This window comes from Artibeus jamaicensis, unplaced genomic scaffold (genome assembly GCF_021234435.1).
Source record: "Artibeus jamaicensis isolate MK-2021 breed Jamaican fruit bat unplaced genomic scaffold, CSHL_Jam_final contig_2259, whole genome shotgun sequence".
NCBI lineage: Eukaryota > Metazoa > Chordata > Mammalia > Chiroptera > Phyllostomidae > Artibeus > Artibeus jamaicensis.
Window position 1 is genome coordinate 2779416 of NW_026521468.1, and position 23840 is coordinate 2803255.

The 23840-nt window shown below is 53.7% G+C and overlaps 1 protein-coding gene across 1 annotated transcript; it reads left to right on the plus strand.

Annotated features, from left to right (window-relative positions):
* Nucleotides 1–1300: 1300 nt before the first annotated feature.
* On the plus strand, nt 1301–22818 carry DBF4B (DBF4 zinc finger B). The gene is given in 14 exon segments (XM_053661293.1): nt 1301–1399; nt 1722–1851; nt 2222–2284; nt 6617–6774; nt 8314–8499; nt 9100–9150; nt 10562–10685; nt 11755–11828; nt 13438–13471; nt 14910–14955; nt 17132–17248; nt 19680–19788; nt 19909–20033; nt 20940–22818. Coding segments are annotated over 14 exon segments (2289 nt in total). The 3' UTR covers nt 21913–22818.
* Nucleotides 22819–23840: the final 1022 nt, after the last annotated feature.

Sequence of the window (23840 nt, forward strand, 5' to 3'; positions counted from 1 at the left end):
GGAAAGTTCAGAGAGGTTCAGTGACTTGGCCAAAGTCACGCGCCAAATAACTAAACGGGACTGGAACTCAACTTCGATTCTAGCAGTTCCTCCCACCTCATTGAGCTGACTTTCAGTGCACAGCACACACACCTTTCAAGTAGGAACCTGCTGTGTCTGGATTACTCACCTGTCTGAGCTCCTTCTCGAACAGCACTCCAATTTAAGGAAACCTTCCCTGATTCCCTGCCATTTGTGTTAAGACCACTCCGTGTGTTGCGATTGCTTCTCTGCACTTAACATGATGTATTTAACGCATGTCCCCACACACAGAAGTAGGTGCTCAGTAAGTGAACAAACAACCTCGAGTCATTTCTTTCACCCAGTCATTCAACATTACACAGGAATATCTTTGAGGAGCATTCTTTATCCTTTGCCAGACACTGGGCTAAGAGTGCTAAGAATTTATCCTCAGCTAAGAGTTTTTGATGCATTATCTTTTGCAATCTTTCCAACAACTTTGTAAGGAGATGCTTTTATTGTCCACCTACCCACTGAATAAGGAAACAGTCACACAACAGGGAACCTCACCAGAGGCAGGAGCTTGAGGATAGCAGCCAGAGCCTCTGCTAATTGCAAAACACCTGGGTCTGGGCTGAAATGAATTACCCAAGAATCCGGGTTGGCTTTCCCTGAGCTACAGAGGAGGCTGGCAGGTCACTGGCGTGACTCCTTCATTCGCTAAGTATTTATTGATTATTCACAGCAACTCATTGCTCTTAGGTACTGAAAATACAAAAATAAGTACCACAAAATCTCTGCCCCCAAAGGTTCTTCAGCCCAGTGAAAACATTCATGTTTAAACTAATAATGACGATATAGTGAGGTAAACGTCTTAATTGAGCCTTTTCTAGTGGAGGTTGCAGTAGGGTACCTAGAAGCAAATGAGGATAAATTTGCCTCTTGGAGTGGGCTTGGAAGCTGTGAACGTGAGGGATCCAGAAAGGCTTCCCGTTGGAAATGGGAGATGATGCTGACGCTTTTTTGTAGAATAGGGAAGAGTTCTTTAAGCTGAAAGACTGGAAGAGAATGGATGCAGTTCCAGATGCAAGGAGCTGTGTGCAAAGGTTTTTCAGGGGGCCTCCGGAGACTCATAGTATTACTGTAAAAATAGTTTTAACCTCAAGGAACTTTCTGAGAAGGCTGAGCCACACTTAGAGAACGTCGAGCTAAATAATGATACGGTAACAAATGATTCCAAAACCTGAGTAGCTTACAGGTTTATGTTCTGCTCATGCTATAGATCCACTATGAGTTGCCCATGGTTCTGTTCCACGTCATCTTCACTAAGGACCCGAAGTTGACAGGGCAGCCTCCAGCTAGGACATTGCGAATCAGTGCGATGAGGGAAAAGAACTCGGTAAACCACCCTGACTTTTAAAACTTGTGCTTGGAAATGATGTCTTTTTTTTTTTTAATCAGCCAAAGCAAGTCACAAGGCCAAGCTTTAGTTGCAGGGAGAGGCCCCACTGTAAGAAATACCAAGTATCTCCATCAAATAAACAGACAGGGAAAGCGGAGCAGAAAACGAACGGGATTGGGAAGGATTTACAGAGTAATATTGGCCCCCTAGGGCCACCGTAGTACAATCTTGCAGCTACAATTAGGTTGTTTTAGGGGCGGAGCAAGAGGAAATTTAAACCGAAGCCGCGGCGAAGAATGCTTAGAAAGTGATACTCTAGTTGCTGAGCAGCTGCTGGGGCTCTGGATTCCGAAAGAGCTCATGGAGTCCGCGGGTGCAATACGGCGGCCTTGAGGAAGGAGTACGGAGACCAAAAAAGAGCCTAAGTATTTGGGGGAGCAAGAAAAAGGGTACGGATACTGGGAAGGGGAGAAGGGGAAGAAGGAAAGCAGAGTGGGGTCTAAGAGTTGGAGAGAGGATAACGGGGTCGGAAAGTGGACACAGGTATCCGGGAGCGAATAGATGCAGAAGCTGGAGGCGGTAGAGGGGCCAGGAGGAGTCAGAATCGTCGAGTGGACAGAGATCTGAAGGGGATGGAGGGACTAAGAGGACAATTGCCTGGAAGGTGGCGCGGAAGTCGAGATGGGATACGGCTAGGGATGGAGTTGAGTCTTGCTGTACTTGGTAGCCGCGTTGGGGATTGTGCAGAATTTGAGGGGGGGGGGGTAGCGGAACGTCGGAGGCTAGTGAAAGTGATTCAGCTGTTTTGTCCTTTTTCAGGCGACGATTGCCCTGAGCTGGAGAGTTCAATGGCTGAGAGTAGTCTCCGGGCTCCGGACCTTGGTAGGTAGCCGGTCAAAACTAGGGCTGGGAGGTCCAAGTTGCTATTCCTGCCCCACAGCCTCTTGGGATGAAACGCCGGGAAATGTTAGCCCTGTTGGAGTTTTCTAACTATTAGAGGTTTTGTGTGTGAGTGTGGTGCCTGCTGATGGATGTCATGGATCATTTAGGAATTCACGGTAGAGGTCAAACAAGAGCTTTCAGTCTGATATTATGAACTGGATCGGCAGACAGATGGGAAGTCAGGGCTGTGTAACCATATTAACCCTATGCTCATGGTTATTTTTATTATAAATTATGAAGTTTATGGATAGACGCCCCCCGAATTTTCTTAGTATTTTGGCACCTAGTCACTTCCCTCAGCACTCTCCCCCGTTGTCTTCTAGTATCTTCTAGTTTTAGTCTGAAATGCTACAGACACGGTAATTGGTTGTTGCCTTTTAGACAGTAAAACACTTTGCTAAGTTATTCACTCTTCTTGCCCATGTCTTGATGCTTTCTTCTGGAGGTATCGCTCTTTTTTTCTGGAGAACTTTCTCCAAGAGTGCTTTCAAAAGGGAGCTTTATGTGACAAACTTTCTGAGGCTTTATGCCTGAGAGTATCTTTATTTCACTCATGTATTAAGATTCTTGAGTCAAAGTGTTTTTCCCTTACCACATTGAAAAAGAACAGTAGCTCCTCCACGCAAAAAGTAGGTGCTTTTTAAAATTTCGTTTCCTTCACTTTAGCGAAACCGTGAATTTAGTTGTTATAATGAAGATTTTTACATATTTTGTCTTCCCATTGACCTCAGTGATCCAAGGATACGGAACACTGGCCATGAGGCCTGTCCGCATTCAGATGGGCTGTACGTGTGACGTACACACTGACTCTCAGACCGAATGTGAGGGAAAATGGAAGCTGTTTCATTAGTGCTTTTTGTATTGACTATATTTTGAAATAATATTTGTTAATGTATTGGTTTTTAAATATATTTTATTGATTATGCCATTACAGTTCTATTTCCCCCTTCATTCCCCTCCACCCTGCACACCCCCTCCCCCACCATCCTCCCCTTTAGTTTATGACCACTTGTCTCAAGTTCTTTAGATTCTATATTTCCCATACTATTCTTGCCCTCCCCCCATCTATTTTCTATCTACTGCCTAAGCTACTTATTTTCTGTACCTTCTCCCACTCCCCTGTTGCTAACCCTCCATGAGATCTTCATTTCTATGGTTCTGCTCCTGATCTAGCTGTCCTTTTAGTTTGCTTTTGTTTTAGGTGTGGTTCTTAATAACTGTGAGTTTGCTGTCCTTTCACTGTTCATTTTTTTTTATCTTTTTCTTAGGTAAGTCCCTTTAGCATTTCATATAATAAGGGCTTGGTGATGATGAATTCCTTGAATTTGGTCTTATCTGAGAAGCACTTTATCTGTCCTTCCATTCTAAATGAAAGCTTTGCTGGATAGAGCAATCTTGGATGTAGGTCTTTGGATTTCATGACTTGGAATACTTCTTTTCAGCCCCTTCTTGCCTGTAAGGTCTCTTTTGAGAAATCCGCTGACAGTCTAATGGGAACTCCTTTGTAGGTGACTGTCCCCTTATCTCTAGCTGCTTCTAGGATACTCTCCTTCATTTTAATCTTGGCTAATGTAATGATGATGTGCCTTGGTGTGTTCCTTCTTGGGTCCAACTTCTTTGGGACTCTCTGAGCTTCCTGGATTTTCTGGAAGTCTATTGCCTTTGCCAGATTGGGGAAGTTCTCCTTTATTATTTGTTCAGATAAGTTTTCCACTGGTGGCTGTTCCTCTTCCCCTTCTGGTACCGCTATAATTCGAATGTTGGAACGTTTAAAGATGTCCTGGAGGTTCCTAAGCCTCTCCTCATTTTTTAAAATTCTTGTTTCTTCATCCTTTTCTGTTCGGTCATTTTTTTCTTTCTTCTGGTCCACTCCTTTGAGTCTCAGTTTCCTTTCCATTACTATTGGTTTCCTGTGTATTTCCCTTCATTTCAATTAGTTTAGCCTTCATATGTTCCTCTAATTTGTGACTAAAATCAACTAGTTCTGCGAGCATCCTGATCACCAGTGTTTTGAACTGTGCATCTGAAAGTTTGGCTATTTCTTCATCGCTTAGATTTATAGGCTCTGGGGCTCTGAGTTGTTCTTAAGCCATGTTTTGATCTGTTTGCGCCTATTCCGTATGAGGAGCAGAGCCTTAGGTGTTCACCAGGGCGGGGCCACCCAGGTCGCTGCTTTGTGACGCTGTATGTGGGGGTGGGGTCGGAGAGGGACAATGGCGGTCCCCTCTGCTGCTTCCCGCCACTGGGGCCTGCACGGTCTGTCTCACCGCTCGCTCCTTCACCCGTTTATGTGCACCCATGAGAAGCAACCGTACATTGACATTTCTCTCCCTCTCTCCTTTCCTTCCCCTCTAAAGATACATAAATAAAATCTTTAAAAAATATGAGTCACAAATATGAGCCACATCAGTAATTTTAAATTTTCTACTAGTCACGTTAAAAAATAAAAACAAAACCCAAGAAAATAAAAACAGATACAACTTCTAATAATATATTTAATATGTTAAAAAATATCATTTCAAAATATATTATTTCCTATCATTTTTTCTTCCAAATTAGTCATTATTGTTTTATATAGTCAGTGATTATGTGTGTGTGTGTGTATATATATATATATATATATATATATATATAATTGTTCCTACCCCTCATTTATTTATTTTATTTTATTTTTAAAGAGAGGGGAAGAAACACCAATGTGTGGTTGTCTCTCATGTGCCCCCTACTGGGGACCTGGTCTGCAACCCAGGCATGTGCCCTGACTGCGAATCGAACCAGCGATCCTTTGATTCACAGGCTGGCACTCAATCCACTGAACCACAGCAGCCAAGGCTGATTATTTATATGTATGCACACTTTTTACCAATTCGTTTAGCATTTCAGTCCTGCCTCTGGGTTAAGTTTCCTTCTTCCCAATGTATACCTCTTTGAAGTCCTTTAGTAGTAATTGGTTGGTGATAAATTGTCTGGGGTATTATTTGCTTAAAAAATGTATTTGACCCTCAATCTTGAATAATTACTTAGTTGAGTTTAAACTTGTAAGTTGATATTTCTTTTCTTGCATTTTAAATAATTTACTTTAATAGAATTGAAGTATTTACTAATTTCAATATTTGGAGTCTCTATCTGGTCATCTTTTTTTTTTTAAGTTAAATTGTTTTTTTTTAAAGATTTTATTTATTTATTTTTAGAGAGGGGGGAAGGGAGGGAGAAAGAGAGGGAGAGAGATATCAATGTGTGGTTGTCTTTCACGTGGCCCCCACTGGGGACCTGGCCTACAACCCAGGCACGTGCCCTGACCGGGAATCAAACCTTCAACCCTTTGATTCGTAGCCAGTGCTCAATCTTCTGAGCTACACCAGCCAGGGCTGGTCCTTCTTTTTGGAGTTCTCAGAGATCTAATTTTGCTGTCTCTTATTTCCGCCAACTCTCACCCATGATGGTTCATTTCCTCCGTATGTTTTATGGCGTTGGAGTGTGAGCTAATATTTGATGATGCTTTATCTGAGGAAATTCTGGGAACCGTGGTCTGGGCTCTCTGTCTCTAGAGTCGTTTTGCTTCTGATTCTCTGAGGTGTGCCCAGTGTGAGGAGCTGGGATTACTTTTTACATTGATTTCTGTTCTGTGGCAGTGGTAGTGAGTTCTTAGACCACATAAGTACTGTGAATATGAATCCCAGACTCCCGGGAGGCCTGTGGTTCCGAGTTCTCAGGAAGACGGTCCTCAGCCAGAGCCCGGCTGAGATGCACGGTAATGCCTCCTCAGTCGGATGGACTGTTTTCTCGTTTATCTTTTCTCTAGATTCATGCAGGAGTTCTCCATTCTTTTCTTGACTTACTACTCCAGTTTTTAGGTTTCCAGTATCCCTCCTTGCCTTTTTGAGGCTATTTGTTATACTTTAAAATGATTTTTTCTGTCCCATCCCTTACTTATGACAGATAAATAACCTATATGAAAGAAAGCATCTTGCTTTCTTCAATAGCGTCATGTTTCCTTATAGGCTAATGTTCCCTTGAGACTATTAGCTGCTCTGATTGATACTGTATGTGCTCCTGGAAGGAAGACACAAACGCTTAGGCCCTAACTTACGCCCCTCCATTGAGTTTAGGGACTGGGGGTTGCAGAGAAGAGGAAAACCGCCCCAAGGCAGGAATACTGGTCTCACATTCTCGTTTGTGCCACACAGAGGCCCTCGGCAGAGGCGGCTTGACGTGCAGGGCTCTCTCTTCCCGCAGACTTCTCACTGCGTTCCTCCTTGTTGTTTTTCCTAGGGGCTCGACTAAGCGCGTCCAGCTGTCTGGGAAGATGCCGGAAGAGCTCACTAGATGCTGGGAGGCGGCAGCCCTTTTCTGGAAAGTCCTTTTACTTGGATCTGCCTGCTGGCAAGAACCTGCAGTTTTTGACAGGGGCCATCCAGCAGCTGGGCGGGGTGCGTGACCTGCCCTCTCCAGTGACGCCCACCCCGCGCCTTCACGGGGACTGTGCCCGCGTCCTCCAGGTGTCTTCGGTGGCATGGCTGCCTGTTTCCACAGCAATTTCCAGTGTGAACCATATTTTAAACCACAGTTTTTTTTCCTAATTAGAAAAATATCTGTTTATTCTAGAAATTTTAGAGAACATGGAACTGCTGCAGTGACAACCATCATTTTAATGTATTTATTTTTGTTTACACTCTTCTCTTTTTCTTTTTTAAAAAATATTTTACTTATTTTTAGAGAGAGGGGAAAGGAGGGAGAAAGGGAGAGAAGCATCAATGTGTGGTTGCCTCTCATGCCCCATACTGGGGACCTGGCCCACAACCCAGGCATGTGCCCTGACTGGGAATCGAACCGGTGACCCTTAGCTTCCCAGGCCTGTGCTCAATCCACTGAGCTACACCAGCCAGGGCAAAACTTCATTTCTTTTTGTGGCCGAATTGTATTCCATTATACAGCTATACCGTGTTTTGCTTATCTGTTTTTCTGTTGGTGGACACTCGGGTGGCTTCCCCGTTTTGGCTGTGGTGACTGATGCTGCAGTGAGTGTTGGTGCACAGGTGTCTGCTCAAGTCCCTGGTTTTAACTCTTTTGGGGACATATACTTAAGTGCCAGGTTCCTCACCCAGTCACACGTCAGAGACATTCTGCATCCTTATTTCCGGTGGCGTGCTCGAGCTGGCTGGGACTAGCTTACAGGAGCCAATTATTAGCTTCTCTTTCCAAGTCCACGTTCAGTGACTTGCTGGTCACGCTGGTGGCTTGAAATCAGCCGTAATGGGAGTATTTACCCCACAGACGTCAGCAGATGCCACACAGCAGGGATTCCCCCCCAGAGAGTCCGTCATTAAACATTCGCCAGCTCACTACCAGTGAGCTGTTTCCAGTTTGTTTCCAGCTTTTCTTCTTCCCACAAACCTGAGTTAAGTGCCGCTGTGCCTCGGGCACTGTGCTGGGCCCGTGGGACACAGGTGAGCCAGACCCTCTCAGTGCCTGCGTGTGACTTACAGGCAAGTGAGCAGATAGCTCTGCAGCTGAGTCGTCAGCTGCAGAATATCAACCTTTCTGGTTTCATATTTTAGGCGCCTCTTAATAGTGTAGCCAGGGTCACAGATACAGGGTCTGGATGTCTCAGTGTATCTTCACAGAAAAGTCATGGCTTAGCTAAGCTGACCTGTCACCCTCTCTGGTCCCTGCAGTGTGCTCTCGCTCCGGGCAAACTCAGGCTGGTCAAGTAACTCAAAGCCTGTGGCCTTCTGCTGGGTCAGAGCAGCAGTCAGTCCTGGAGACAGAAACCTGCGTTTATATATACAAACCCTATTGTATTTCAGGATGAGGTCTACTTGGGGGCCCAGTGCAGAACTGCATTTGTTCTGTTTAAAGACATCGATTCTGGAACTTGTGGCAGCTGAGATTTCCTTCTCCAGCCTCTTGGTATTGATGATTCTTCATCTGCCTTTTGGTGCTCAGCCACCTCTGTGGTCTGGTTTCAGGTAATTGAGGGTTTTCTGAGCAAAGAAGTAAGTTACATCGTATCCAGCCGCCGGGAGGCCAAGGCAGAAAGCTGTGGGACAAGCCGCAGAGGCTGCTCCAGCCCCGGTGAGGCCCGAGTGGAAGTGCCGTCCAGGGCCAGTCGGCCAGCCAGCCGCGCCAGGCCTGCGCAGAAACCCGCAGACTCGGTACGAATCTCGTGGCCTAGGAAAGGGTGTCTTCTCTGCACAGAGGAAGTGAGCCTCCACAAGCCGGTGGAGCAGCTCTGGTTTTAATTTCATCTGGTTTAATTTCTCACTGGAATTCAGGGGCTGAAAGTCTTTTTTCCTAGCTCTGGGTTTAAACATCTCAGCAGGCTTTCCCCGTGCAGTTTCTTTGATGATGCTTTGTCCCCTTACTCGGGACTGCAGAGTCAGAGGTTCTGAAGCTGTAGTAGGGTCCTCTCTAGACCAGAGAGGGCACGTTGACATTGGCCTAGACGTATCTGCTGGGGAGTGCAGAGACTCACAAAGGGAGGTCCGAGAACATCTGTAACCCTCTGGTGAATGTGGAATGCCCCTCTTCAGCAGGGTCCAGGCCGCAGCCACCTGTGGGTGACCTGAACTTGGGTGTGGCTTTACCTTTACCTCCGAAACGCTCTGCAGGCTCACATTTCAGCCACCCCTGGGCTGTCGTTGCTCCCCGCTTTTGGGACATGACCCCATCCTGGCCCACCCCTCTGCAAACTCCTGTTTGGGCACAGGTGGTCCTCAGGCGTGCCTCACTCACTGCCCCTCCCTTCCTGGCAGGTGCCCATGAGCCGGGGCAAGGAGCTGCTGCAGAAGGCCATCAGAAACCAGGTGAGCTGCGGGTGTTGGGGGTCTTCGGGAGCACAAGCAACTTGAACGTGGGCTTTTCCCATAAATAACCTGTGCTGTTTTTGACTCACGGTTGGGAATCCGTGGGTGTGGAGAGCCGGTTGTATTCATTGGTCTATGCCGTCTTTTTTTTTAGGTTTTTTTATTTATTTTTAGAGAGAGGGAAAATGAGGGAGGATAAGATTGAGGAACATCCATGTGCGAGAGAAACATCCAGCGGCTGCTTCTCGCACATCCCCCACCAGGGACCTGGCCCACAACACGGGCATGTGCCCTGACTGGGAATCAAGCCGGCAACATTTCGGTCTGCAGGCCGGCGCCAGTCCCCGGAGCCACACCAGCCAGGGCTGATCTGTGCCGTCTCATACAGGGCACTCGAGCGTCTGCGGATTCCCGTGTCCGCGGGAGGTCGTCCAGAAGCTCCCTCATAGATACCAAGAAACCGCCAAGTTTTGGGGGAGCCAAAAGTTATATCTGGATTTTTCAACTCTGCAGGGGTCGGCACCCCCAACCCCAGTGTCGTTCAAGGCTCAGCTGTACTAACGTAAAACACAGCTTGTGAGGTGTATTGTCATTTCCTTCTCCCGGATGAGGGAGCGGGCTTCGGAAGTCAGTGTCCAGAGTCACCCAGGGTGTCGGCGACAGGTGAGGATTTGACTCCTTGAGGTTTCCTCCCCAGAGCCCTGGGGAATCTTGGAGGGAGGCCGTGGGACACACCTGCTCTGCCCACAGCCAGACTTAGTGAACCTCTTACAAGTAGCTGTTCATCCCTTTTGTGAGGATCCGGAACCATTCAGGTTCAGTGGCAGGAGGAGGACTGAGGTGATCTCCTGAGAGGAGCTGTTGAAGTGGCATCAGCCCTGGCTGGTGTGCTCAGTGGATTGCATGCGGGCCTGCGAACCCAAGGGTTGCTGGTTCGATTCCCAGTCAGAGCATGTGCCTAGGTTGCGGGCCAGGTCCCCAGATGGGGGCACATGAGAGCAACCACACATTGATGATCTCTCCCTCTTTTTTCCCTCTCCCTTCCCCTCTCTAAAAAATAAATAAACAAAATCTTTAAAAAAAGTGACATCAAGACGGGCGCATTGACTGTGATGAGGGAGGGGGATGTCAGCAGGGTGGAGCATGGCCTCCGGCCAGGTGACGGTGACCGTCCCTAGTGCGCATTACTCACGGCGTGCTGAGAGCCTTCCTCACGGAGGCCCTGCCGGCAAGCAGCTCTGTTACAAGCAGGTGTGCCTTCCTGGTCACAAGGTGGCCAGGACCAAGGGTACCAGCAGTCCGTCCCCTCCAGATGCGGCCAGCCCACGTGGAGCATAGGGTCTCCCCGAGGGTCGGGATAGACCCTCCCCGCGACAGCCCTCCGGGAGTGACGCAGAGCCTCCGAAGCCAGGACAGCCTGTCCGCTGGGTGCTCAGGCCTCGTGGCGTCTCACGCTGCCGCTTCCTTCCAGGGGAGCAGCAGCAGCGTCCTGACCAACGCCCGCTCCTGGGGAGTGAGGATCCTGCGTGTGGACGGTACCGTTTCTGCCCGGGGCCCCCCTGGGAGTGGGGGGAGAGCTGGTGCCTGACCGGGAACGCGCCCTTTTAGAGGGGTCGTAGTTGGGTGAGCTGGCTGGAGGCAGGCCCACGCGGTGTAGACCCCGAAAGGTGGGGGGGTGCGGACCAGCGGTCCGCAGCAGAGCCGGTGCGTGGGAGGCGCTGTCCCGTCGACCCCGCGCAGCCGCGCTCCTCGGGCTCACGTGATGATCTCGCTTTATAAATAGGAAATACCCCTCATATCCATGACCACTTACTGGCATTTACTCTGCTCTGGGAATTACCTCATGTAACTCCCCCTGCAGTCCCTGTTGTGCCACGAGGGGCGTGAGCCTTAGAGGGATTGAGTAAATCGTCCGGTCTCACCAGCAGTAAGGAGCGTGACCCACATTCCAACCTAGTTTGGCCCAACTAAACGTCAGGTCATTTCTTTTCTGTAGGGTCGCCTCACGTGATCACCACCCTTTTGCAGGCTGTGATAAATTTGCACTGGAATAGCTGGCCCGGATAGGCCGGCAGTGAATGGCCCTCATACCCAGCTCCATCTCGAGCTGGGCTTTCTCTGATCCTGGCGGGTGGCAGGTCCAGATCCAGCCTGGGGTCTGCCAGGGGGTAGAGAACTGTGCGTGGGAAGGTCCTCATCACGAGGCGGGGGTTCCATTGTCACCAGAAAGTTGGCTATTTCTGACTCAGTCCAGTTTCCTGCGTCTGAGTAAGTCGGGCGGCTTGGTCTCCCCACAGAAGCAGCTTTTCAGAAGTTACCTGAAAGCCCTTTGGGAGCCAAAGCCACTTTGTGTTCCAGAATCATATTCAGTGCCACAAAAGAGCAGGCAGCCAGCTCGGGTGCTTTTCCAGGGATAGAGGGCCCTGCCGTTTATTCGATTATCAGCAGGTGCAGAGGTGACGCATAGCCAGAAGGTGGCAGGCAAGGTTGGTGTGATCCGCCACGCCGTGCCTGGTGAGACTCGGTGCCCCAGCCCTAGGAGGGGCTTCGCCGAGGAAACTTGGGAGTGGGAGCCTTGAGCCACGCCCTCTGGTTTCTCCGCAGAAATGATGATGCACGTGCAGCAGCTCTCCTCAGATGCTTTGCGTCTGAAGAAACGAGGGCCAGAGAAGCCCGAGGTAGGTGGTCCCGCCAAACTGGAGGGAAATGGGCAGTTTGCAGACTGTGAAGTCTGTGGCAACGTTAGTAAATCTATGAGCCACCCAAGCCCCCTGTTCCCGGCCGTCCTGGAACAAGCAAGAGGAGCGCAGCCTCTCAGCGAGCTCGTCCCTGGCGTGTGTGGCCTGCCCTCCCCTCCCAGTGCCACCTGCCAGTCTCCGTGGTACACTAAGGCACACACTGCCACCCAGGCCGGGGACAGTCCTGGCCTAGATAAAACATAAGTGCCCGTGGCCTGCTGGCCAGGCTGCCTTCCTGGGGACGTCCCTTGGCCCGGGAATGAGCCTGCAGATAGCAAGGGTGGGGCCTGCGGTGGGGGATACGGTTTGAAATAGCTGCTGTATTCCAAAACCTGGTTTGGCGTTGTCTTCTGTTGCTGGAGTTGGAACTGTGTGTGTCCCATCGAGACCGCCCATGCTGATTTAAAGCCAAGGCACTTTCACGGGGCCAGAGTCCGAAGAAGGACTGAACCCTGTGGGTCCACACACGAGTGGGACCTAGAGCGGCAGCAAACCACCTGACCGAGCGCTTGGCCTCAGCACCCTTCACCTTACACCCTCTGGTCTAGGGGTCTTTGGGGTTTTCCTGCTGCTGCCGTTGCTAACTAGGTTTGCATGGTCACAACTACAAAAGGTGCACAGTGAAAGTCCCTCCCCCTCAGCCTCTGTTCCCCACCCACTGAGCTCCCTCCCAGAGATGAGCAGAGCGAACGCTTCCTCAGGCAGCCCTCCAGGACTCCATGCGCTCACAGCAGACAGGTGGGAAATTCCCCCTTTGTGCAAACGTGCAGTATCGTTACTTGACTTTGTTCACTTCATAATCTCTTCTTTAGATACTTGGGAGTCTTTTGGAGTGAGTTCTGGCTACAATGCCCTATGTGCTCAGGGGTGTAGGGGGCATCTTTTGAGGGGTCTGCCCTGGAGCATGGCCTGGGGGAGGATCTGGGAGTCATGGATTCACTGGCTCCTTCATCTTTGCCCCATCCCCCACCTCTGCGGATGTCTTCATTCTTTCCATTTAGTTTTTAACACCAGCTTTGACCTTGGCCTACATGTTGGTTTTGACCAACAGTCAGGGTACATACAGGGAAGCAAAAGGTGCTACCTTCACTCTTGTCCTGCAACCTGACCTGTAATGACCTTGTGCCCTGACAGCCTTGTATTGACAAGCTGCCGTCTGGTGAGCACCCGCCCTGTGTCAGGCCTGTGGGCTGCCCCCACCCATCTGTGCCACATCCGAGCAGGTGGCGCGTGCTCCTCACATCACAGGCGGCACGGTGCCACTTCCCACCCACCTGGGCCCATGGGGCTCCGCAGCTCCGGCCGCTGCTCCCGCCTGCACTCCCTCCACAGAGTCAGCTTGAGACTCGCACACAGCGCTCACCCCTTGCTGCGTCCCTGGGGAGGAGGAGGGAGCCTTCGTGCCCCAGTCAGCTCTAGCTCAGGGCCCAGCCGACAAGGGAAGCAAAGTGGGGCAGACTCTCGGCACAGCGACGCAGCTCACCGGCCCACTTGCTCGACCCCCCCCCACCTCCCTCGAATCCTTAACCTATTTTCCCTTTCCATTTAGGGACCATGTCCAGCCGAGTCAAGAACGCGGAGAGGTCAGTGTGGTACCTGTTCCTCATCTAATTGCCATCCCTCCCTTCCTAAATGCTTCCCCGAGACTCCCTCTGTGGCAGCATCTGCTCGCTTTTCTGCGGCAGGAAGCAAGGCCAGGTTGTATTATCCCGTTGTGTTCCCAGGGCCTGGGCTCTGGGGAGGACAGTGTCAGGAGAGGGGTGACCCCGAGTGAGTCTGGAGCTGCTGGGCCGGGGCTTCTCCTTAGAGCCGAGACCCCAGGTGGTCCCGCTGGCTCCTGCGTCCTCTGGCTGTCCCTGGCCATCAATTGAAGTTCCGCATCCTTTTCCCTCTGATTCAGGAGCAGTTTGGAGTGGGCAGTTGAACAGCTGCCTACCACTTTGGGAAATGCCAGACTCCCCAAAACTGACAAACGGGCAGATTGACAGGCCCCCCCTCCCGGTTCCTCTTGGACAGCAGGAGAGTTCCTCCCCCACCCCCCACCCCGGATGTTTCTCCCAAAGATGCTCTTTAGGTGGCATTTATTCGTGCACAAGCAGGAGCTAAGAAAAGTCGCTTGGCACCTCTCGTGTTCGAAATTCAAGGAAACCTAGGGGGGAATTGATTTTAATAACAGTCTCAGTTAATTAGACAAGGGATCACCCCCGAAAAAGTAATTAATGGGAGCTGCCTTTGTGCGAGGAGAAAGTCTGCTTTTCTCACTTGGGCTCTCGTGGCTTCCTCGCACGGGTCCAGAGGCTGTGGCAGTGCCAGCCTCTTTGGACATGGTGGCTGTCACGTCTGCCCAGGCCTGCAGCCCCTTTGGCAGGACCTCTGGTCACCATGGGAAGGAGGAAATGGTTCTTAAGGCCTAAGAACCATTTTGTACCCTGTGCCAGTAACTGTCTCTAGGGGATGAATCTCTTGATTAATTGACTGCAAATTTGTCCTCTCAGAACCCCTTTGCCCTATTGGGGGGGGGGCAGGGCACCAGATTTCACCTTTGATGTTTTTTTACCACCCTTCTGCTAAGATCTCTAAACATGCTTTCTCTCTCTCCCACTCTGCTCCCCTCACCCCAAAACAAAACAAACCCAGGGTCCTCATGGGAAATTCTGCCTGGGAGTGTCCCCAGGCCTCTCAGCATTCGGAGACACCAGGAGTAAAGGTCTGGGGGGGCGCTGTCGGTGGACAGCCTCCAGGGCCCGGGTGCAGGGGGTCCAGGAGGGTCCGCTGTCCCAGGACCCCAGGCACCTTGTAGCCTCTTCCCCCCAATGGTGGAACCCTCTTTCTCTCAGCTTAGAGGCTGGAAGAAATGGGAGTGGGTGGCTTACCTCTGCCAAGTGTGCACCTGGGGACAGAGTATGTCCCAGCTCTGAGAGGCTCTTAGGCCTTGGCAGGGCCTCGCCATGTTTCTTTTGTGTGCAGCGCAAGCCCTGCGCCGGGCAGACGGAGGGCTAACGGTGCACGCTTCCTTTCCAGTGGCCAGACTGAAAGAACCGTTCCTCAAAATTGAAGACGAGAGCCGGTGAGTGGGGCCTGCTCCCTCTTCTCTCGCCCCCGCCAGGCCCCCACGGCGGGGAGGTCCTAAGCTGACGTGAGGTCATGGAGCCCCTCAGCCCCGCAGCTGTGTCTCCCCAGAAGCCACCCTGTCGTGAAGCCTGGCACAGACGGGGAGGAGGCGCCCCGAGGGCAGCGTGGTCTGGCTCACACGCCCCTCGGCCACGCGTCAGAGGGTGACGGTCCCGGGTGTGAATCACCTCCTGTTAGCACTCTGCTCTGATGAGCTCGTGAAGTCCCGTGCTGGCTGGTTCGCTCTCCACACTCACCCCTCGTGCACTGACACCTGCTGCCGAGTCGCTGCCGGACCCAGAGCGGGGGCCCGCGCAGCAGTCTTGGCCGCAGTGAGAGTGCCGCTGGGCTCCCTGGCGTCCGGGGAAGCCCTTCTGTTGTGCTGGGCAGAACCCTCTTCTGGTGTCTGTCCTCGTGACAGCCCTCGGCGGGAAAGAGGCCACCCTACTCCTCGTGGGGAAACTGAGGTCAGGGAAAATTAGGAACTTGCACCTGCCGTTTTACTAAGGAAGCTTAGCCAAGGCTAGAACCCAGGTGCTGCAACCGTCCTGCCTGGCGCCCTCTCCGCTCTGCCCCGTGCACCGTGAGGGCCCCTTCGATCTGGAGCATGAGGAAGGCCGAGTCGATAATCACCTGGTGAGCACTTAGCCACCTGGGTTATCCCTGACTCTTCAGTGAGTACCAGACCAAAGGGCCACCTGAGTCTATAATGATCTCAAAAGGTTTCTGAAGAGAAAAGGCCCATGCGTACCCATCAGAGAGTCCGGGGACCAGAGTTTTCTGGGCCCCTCACCCTCACACAGGGCAGCTAAAGGCCCCAGCTGCAAGCCTGCCATTCTGCCTGTCCTCCAGGAGGCCCTGAGTTGCCTTCTCGGTCCCTGTATACAGTACAGAGCTAGCTTTGGTGGCCCCAAAATGAGTGTCAAGAGCACAGGGGTGGCGATGAGGTGCTGTCTCCTCCCGTTCTGGTGGGATGGAGCATGTGTCGGTCCATCCAGTTAAATACAAGCAGGCACGACACATGCAGACACGGTGGCTGAGAGAGCCTGCCAGTGTCCCCGGGGCTCTCTGCACGCAGCAGGCACAGGTGACGCCACTGTCACCAGAGCAGGGTACACGTACTTGTGTGTCCCTAGTGTGAGAAGCAACAGCAGAGATTGAGTGGAGCTGGGTTTCCGGTGATCTTTTCACGTGCTGTCCTGAAACACGTGCCTTCAAAGCCTGTCAGCCTTACTACCCTCAACATTCCAGCCTCTCAAACAGAAACAAACACTGCAGAGAAAGAAATGGGGTATCAGGGCACCCCATGTGGAGGGCACCCCCTTCTCTTCAAGGATCTGGGAAATTTGTTAACTCATTCCTGAGGCCACAGGGCTCTCGCTGAGCCACCCAGGAACCCGTGGCCTGCACCTCCCCACCGCCACGCCCCCCCGAGCACAGGCCATGGCACCAAACACCTGGGGGTGGGGGGAGCCCACAGTTACATCACAGGGTGTGCCACATGTCACACCTGGCTCCGAGCCGCATGTGAGTGAGCTGGGACAGACCACCAAAGCCGCTCAGTCCCGTCTGCCTCTGCAGAGCCCTCCTGCGCCGCTCCCCTGTTCGGGATACTCCGCTTCAGAGGGTGCAAAGGGCAGCCCAGGGCAGACGCGTTGCTTTTAACGGAGGGGGAAAATCCCTGCTCTGGTTTAAACACTCGTCCATTCAGATTCCCGAGGCTAGAGTCCTCATAGGTTGTTTCAGGGTCAACAAACAAAATGGAAGTGTGGGAAGAACTAGATCAGGAGTCAGGAGACAGGGCTTCTGGTCTGGTCTTGGCCACATACTGGCCGTGAGCCCTTGGGTGAGTTCCAGAACCTTTGGGGCTTTCTTTACTCCACGTGTCTCACTCAGCGCGGGGTGGCTACGGGGCTCAGGAGAGGCAGTGAGCGCAAACAGCCTTGAACAGACAGGGCGAGCTTAGGGGTGAGCTTCACCTAGTTGGGCACCTGAGGGTTCTGTGCCAGGACCTAGAAGGCGTGCGGAAGAGAGCCCACCATCAGGGTCGGAACTTGAGGGGGTTGGGCTGCCCCCCCCCCAATCCTTTTCCTTCCGCACGATAGTCAAAGTGGAAGTTTTCTGTGTTTCAGGAAGTTTCGTCCTTTCCACCATCAGTTTAAATCCTTTCCAGAAATTTCTTTTCTGGGACCCAAAGACGCAAGTCCCTTTGAGGCCCCGACGACCCCGGGCAGCTCACACCGCACCAGGTGGGTCTTTCTGGTCCCTGAATAACAAGGGCTGGTCACAGGCCGGAGTCCTTCCCTCAGGGGCCTGCTGGTTGGATTGGGAATGGCCATGTGTTACCTCCGTATGCGAGGTCTGTTCTGGGAACTTAGCCCAGAGAGGAGACAAGGAGCGTTCGTCCGTTTTATTTGGTGTTCTCCGTTTGCACTGAAGAATCTGACCTGTGTCCAGAGGACAGTAGTCTTATTTCTGAAACTCAGATCTGTAAACTACGTTCATCAGAGTCCCCTGGGGCCCCATTAAAAATGCAGGTTCCTGGCCCTGGCTGGGGGGCTCGGCTGGAGTCTCATCCACACACCAGAAGGTTGCAGGTTCGGTCCCCTGTTGGGGTGCATACAGGAAGCAACCAATGCAAGTCTCTCTCTCACATTGATGTTTCGCTCCTGTCAGTGTTTCTCTTTCTCCCTTATTCTCTCTTCAAAATCAATAAACATCCTTGGGTGAGGATTTCTTTAACTGCCAGTTCCCGGACCCCCCGTCACACATGCAAGCATCACAGCCTCTGATGATGGAGCCCCTGCAGCCGCATCCTCCCAAGCTCCCTGGGTGACCTGGTGCACATCAGCATTTGAGGCCTTTGGGCTAAATATAAGGAGTAACTAAGGCGCAGGGGACCTTAGCTATTTAGGCATTGAAGTGGCTTGTGGACTCATTGGTGTTCGTCCTCTGCAGACGTGTGAAATGTGGACCTTCACTAACCAAAGCGCAGAAGGAACGTGGCTCAGCTGATGGGCCAGATGCCTTCGCAGGCCCTTTCTAAGCCCTGGACCACATGGTTGGTTCACAGACCGGGGGAACCGGGCAGAGGAGACTCGGCCAGCAAGATTCCCCCAGCAGACGGAGGCGGCAGGATCAGGAAGCAGTGCAAATGGGAGGAAAACCATCAGGGGACAGGGCAAGAGGTGGAGGGGAGGAAGGGGAGAATGAGAGCCAGCCAGGGGCCGCAGACTCGGGCTGCAGGTGGTGCTGCGTGGCCTTGGGTGGCCTTGGAGGGGCCGAGGGGATAAAGGGAGGTGGTGAAGCGGTGAAGCTTTGGTGTCTGCACATGAGAAGAATAGAGAGGACGTTGGCCAGGGTTCCATGTGCATGGAAAATAAGTGGTAGGAAATGTTTAGTTTAAAAAATTATTAATTTGGCTCAAACTTCAAGCATTACAGAGGGTTTAAAGCCTCCCGTGCCCCCTCTTCTCACACAGAGGCGTGAGACCCGCTGGGCTAGGTCCCGCTGTTGCCGCTGACAGTATCTTCGATGCTGTTCCTGTTAGTACCTAAGAGCGACCTTGCTCCCCCCTTGCATGGCTGCAGGGCACCCCACGGCGTGGATTTCGTGTATTCACCCGGTCTCTCATTGTTGGATGTGGAGATTATTTTCAGTCTTGTTATAAAGAAGGCTGCAGCGAATAGTCTTGTTCAAGTATGTTTGCCGAATAAATTCCTAGAAGTGAAAATACTGGGTCAAAGGGTGCCTGCATTTCTAATTTTGCAGCCAAATGGCTTTTCACGGAGGCGTCGCCCACAAACACCGACTCACCCCCCTGGCTCCTGCTGAGAGCGGTGGGACCTGCTGGCCTAGGCCGACCTGCTAGATGAAAAAGCCTCTCTCGGTGTAATTAGAATCTTCATTCTTCTCATCACGAACGAGGTTCCGTGTTCTTGGTCATTTGAGTTTCTCTGCATCTTCTGCACGTCATTGGTCTGTTTCTCCAGTTACCGATCACTTTCTCAGGGGCTTGTAAGGAGGGGTCCTTCACGCAGGAGAGGAATGAACCCTCTGTGTGCGTGTAGTTTTCCTGTCTTGGGAGCGTTTCCTGTCCTACTTAGTCCTCAGAGGAGACTGCGTTGGATGCCTTGAGTTTGTTTGGACAGCCCAGGAGCGAGGGCCTGCAGGCTGTTTGAAGTCCCGGACTAAAATGAGAAGTCTGATTTGAGATAGAGATTTGAAAGTCCTCGGTGACCGGGCAGCTGTGCAGGGGACAAGCAAGCATGAGGGAGGGGACATGTAAGGTGGAGGAGGTCCAGGGCGGCACAGTCCCCTCACTGCTGTTGAGGCCTTTTCCCTCCCGCCATGCAGGTCAGACGAACGTGGGTTTGGGTAGGAGCGCAGGGCTGCACCTGCCCTTCAAAGGAGTCCAGCCGCCACCCACTGCCACGTGTTCTCACCTGTGGTTCGAGGTGTGTGGGTGGAGAAAGGACCGAGCTGGGACAGGGTGCCCATGGGACATCCCGTCTCGTTGTCTCTCCTGCTGCCCTTGGACAAGTGGTGCCGGGTTGGGGGTGGGCCTGCCTGTGGCCATTCGGACCATCCCCTCCCTGGCCCGAGCTCCAGGCCCTGGAGCAGCAGTTCCACACTGAGGGCCCAACAGTGACCGCCTTCTCCCACCTGTTTTCTCTCCAGAGAGCCCAAGGGCCAGGAGGCAGGCCTGAGGCCCGCCGCCCGCGCCGCGCGCAGGAGGAGGAAGGGGTACTGTGAGTGCTGCCGTGAGGCCTTCGAGGAGCTCCACGGGGTGAGCCCCGCCTGCTGGGCGGTCGCTGCAACGGCCGAGAGGGCTTTTCCCTCCCAGGTTCTCCCTGGCGCCCTGTGCTGGCCTTGTCTAACGTCCTGTGTCTCCTCTCTCCCCGGGCAGCACCTCCAGAGTGCCCAGCACCAGGGCTTTGCCCGAGAGGCCCACCCGTACGCAGAAGTCGATCGCATCATCGCCCAGCTCAGCCACAGCTTCGCGGACATCCCCTTCCAGGCCAGCCTGCCCAGGTGAGCGCCAGGGCACAGCCCTGCCCAGGGCGGCGGGCGTGGCCACGCCTCCCTCTTCCCCTGCCGCCCTCTCTAGGTCGGGCAGGAGGGACCCAGGTTGGCCAGCACGAACCAGGCAGTGGCGTTTTTCTCTTTTCTCACCTTTCTTTCCCGTCAGCTTCTATTTCTTTCGCTTTAGACATGCAGGGGTGGGAAAGGCCTCCACTTGAGGCCTCAGCCAATTGGACTGGATCCAGAGGGGGGCGCATCTCCCTCCCTGACACTTGGGCGTGGCCACGGTTGTGGGGGTGGACAGAACCTTCCGCAGTTGTACTGACTCCTTGGTCGCGTGTCTGGTCATTGCTGCCTGTCTGGCCTTCCAGCAGTGTGTAGGCGGGACTCCTGGGTCCCTTCCAGGTGGGTTGGAGAGCCAGGTCATTCTGCACCTCTGGAATTCACCCCCTGAAAGAAGGGTTGTGGGTGCGTCAGTGGAATTCCAGGGCTCTGAGCTTCCATTGAGGCGCTGTGGCTTCACCTCTCAACCAGTCTCCCCTCGGCCTCGCTTCCCAAGCCCGGCTTGGGCCGCCAGGCTCAGCTACTTCCTCCAGCCGCCAAAGGGCACAGCCTCCTCCATGAAGTTATTAAATGGAACAGCCTCTAACCTGTCCCTCTGGCCAGCCCTGACCACAGGCCGCAGAGCCGAGAGACGCAGATGGCACTGGCCCCTGCCGCAGGGTCGGACCCAAAGAGCAGGCGTTTCATGGGGCCCCAGCGGCGGCAGGTCTGCTCATCACCCAACGGACCCACAGGGCAGCACCTCGCGTGCCCCAGGCCCACCCTGCCCTCATCCTGGCCCAGCAGGGTCCCAGCTTCCTGTCTGCTTTGCAGCTGAGCCCTGTGACCCAAAGGGCGTTTCTGTCCCCACAGGCAGCCAGGCTCCCCAACTTCGGATCCTGACCTCCTGTGTCCTGAGACGCTGTCTCCCAGCCAGCCCGCCTGTGGCGGGGCAACACCTCCCAGGATGAGGGAGGAAGAGGACCACCAGACCCTGGGCAGCCTGGGACAGGACGGGGTGGTGGGTGGCATGAAGGCACCAGCTGACTGTGGAGGGGCTGGTGCAGTGCCTGGACTAGCAGCAAGCGGCAGAGACCCGGGGGGGTTGGCTGACGCCATTGTGGACTCCCCAGGAACACTGGTGTCCAGGAGCCCCACTTGCCAGTGCCTTCCGACCAGCTGCAGTTTTGCGGACCTCTCTGGCTCGGACCCAGTGCTTGTTGGCCACAAGCGGAAGGTTCAGTTCCCCGGTGGCAATGCTGAGAAGCGGCCAGGGGTCTCCTGGCCACAGGCCTCATTCTTTGTTCCGAGAGCCCTCAGCCCCTATGGCACCTGGACAGCTGATGGCAGACAGCGCTTCTCCCTTCCCCTTCCAGGCCAGGAGTCCAGCCCTCTGACCTCTGTCCTGCCCTGGTGCCCCCCACAGACCAGCCTCTCCCTCCCAGACCCCTTCCCCTGGCAGCTCGCAGACAGGCCAGCTGAGCTCTGGGCCACACCGGCCCCCTGGCCTGGGGGAGGATACTCCCCAGGTTCTGAGGATTCTGAGTGTGCAGCCCCTAGCCCTGTCTCTCAGCAGACTGACCAGCCTCCCAGCTGCTCTGCAGCTGCAGGCCAGCTGGCAGCCCACCTGTACTCAGCTGCAGGCACGTAGCCCCCAGGAGGGCCTGTGGAGAGCCAGGCTACCTCTCTCCCCAGCCCTCTGCCAACCAGTGGGGGAGCAACCTCTCCTGGCCCCCTGCCTGCCCATCTCCCTGCACCAGCAGCAAAGTGCTCTCGTGTGGCACTCAGGGCACGAAGCTCTTCTTGGGGCCAGACCTTCTGGCTGGAGGGTCAGGTGTGCAGATAAGAGTTACACCTCACTGAGTGCTGCGCACCCAGCCAGGGCAGAACAGAGACAATGCGGAGGCACAGTGCCCCAGGGCCTCTCCAGCAAAGCCAGAAGGCGCCTGGGGCCGGGCCTTTGAAGTCCAAGTGAACAGCTGTGGCCATGGCCAAGCTCTGGGCTGGACAGGTCTGGTCCTCCTGTCCACCCAGGCTTCAGGTGAGACCAAGGGAGTGTGGGCTTAGAGACCGCCCTCTCCTACCCCTGCCTCTAGCCGAGTTCCTGCCTGGGCAGGGATCTGCGATGGGCTTGTCCAGCCATGGCCAGCTGCCTACTTGCCAGGAGGCAGAGGCAAGCTTGGCATAGGAAGGGATTACAGAGAAGCTGGAGCAGCGGGAACCCTGGCCTGGCTTCCTGTCCCTCCGCAGGCACTTGCCTCTTTGCAGAGCCCAGGGTTGGTTAGTGTTCCCCACCCCCACCCCAGTCTCCTTTTGCACAAGCATGTGGCTCTCTCCTGCCTTCTGCAAAGCCTGTGTGTCCCCTCCCCCAGCCCCCCACGCTGTGCACACAGATCCTCGGGAACATATGAAGCAGAGGAGGGGCTCAGCCACTGCACTCACAGAGCTCCCTCCCCCCGCACTTAGTGGGGCCCCAGCACTGACCTTGCCCCTGAGCCCAAGATGTGGCCAGGTCCCTGTCTGGGGACAGACCCCTCTCTGCTCTTTGCTGCCTGGGTCTGGGGCCACCCACCTGGGACTCTGTTCCGGGGTCAGCAGCTCCCCAGCCAACTCCTCCATCACCCTCCTCGTTCCCCCCATCCCTCCCTCCCTGAGGACCTCCCCCTATTTCTCTCAGCCAAGCCATTAATCTGGAGACAGAGATGGGTTTGCTATCGATTCTTTAGCCACTTTTTTTTTTATTACATTTTGTACTGTGGTTCTCACCCTTCTCTGTCTCAGTGTGTTTGTCTCTTTAAATGTTGAAGCTACCAGAAGCCTGGTGCTATTCTGTTCCCATTTTGGAGGCAGAAAGGGGGGCCTAGCTGCGGGTGAGGACCTGAGTTGTTAGTTTGGAAATAGAGCAACTGTGTGCACAGCCCTCATGGCGGTCGTGTTTGGCCTTTTTATGCTATTCCTGTTAAACCTCACAATTAATCTTGCTTCAGGAACTGTAAATAAATTTGTTAATAACAAATAGCAAAGAGATGGGGCTGGAAAGCAGAGGGCCCGGCTGTCCCCTGCCCCCAGTGACCCGAGGCCATGCTGAGGGCCCAGAGGATGTGGGCAGAATGGCCGTCCAGCAGGACAGAAGCCTCCTGCAAGCGAGAACCTGTGTGAGTGCACGCCACCCGGAGGCCTGTCCAGTCTCAGGTCACTCGCCTGGCTGCTGGCAGAGGAGCCGTCCCCTGTGGAGGGCGTGCTCACCACCCACCACCTCGGAGACTCCTTTGCTGAGACCCTGCTGAGGGCCCTGTCCCCTTCCCCAGTGCCCAGACGAGGGCTTCCTTCCGGCCCCTGCTGTGACACATGGGGAGGCCTCGTCCCCCAGGGCCTCTCCCACAACACTGCTGCTCCGGACAAGACGTCCCCCCACCTCTGTCTCAGACCTCATCCCCTGTGCCCTCGCATGCTGCCAGCTCCGACCAGGACTGGGTTCTGACACCCTGGTCGGCGTGTGCCCAGGACCTCACATCCAACTTTGTGGCCTTCCCCTCCCATCTCAACCATTTTGACCTTGGACATCCTATCTCAGCCAGGTCTCAATTCCAGCCTCCAGGATACAAGTTTAGAGGGGGCCCGAGACAGGGGTGCTATTTGACATACTGGGCCCCTCAGTGGCTCCTCGACATGGGGACTGTCCTTTTACTCCCTCACTCTCAGCCAATGACCTCAGCTCAGACTCAGCAAGCACCGCCTCATGCTGCTCTCAGTCCCTCTCCCACGCCTGACGCA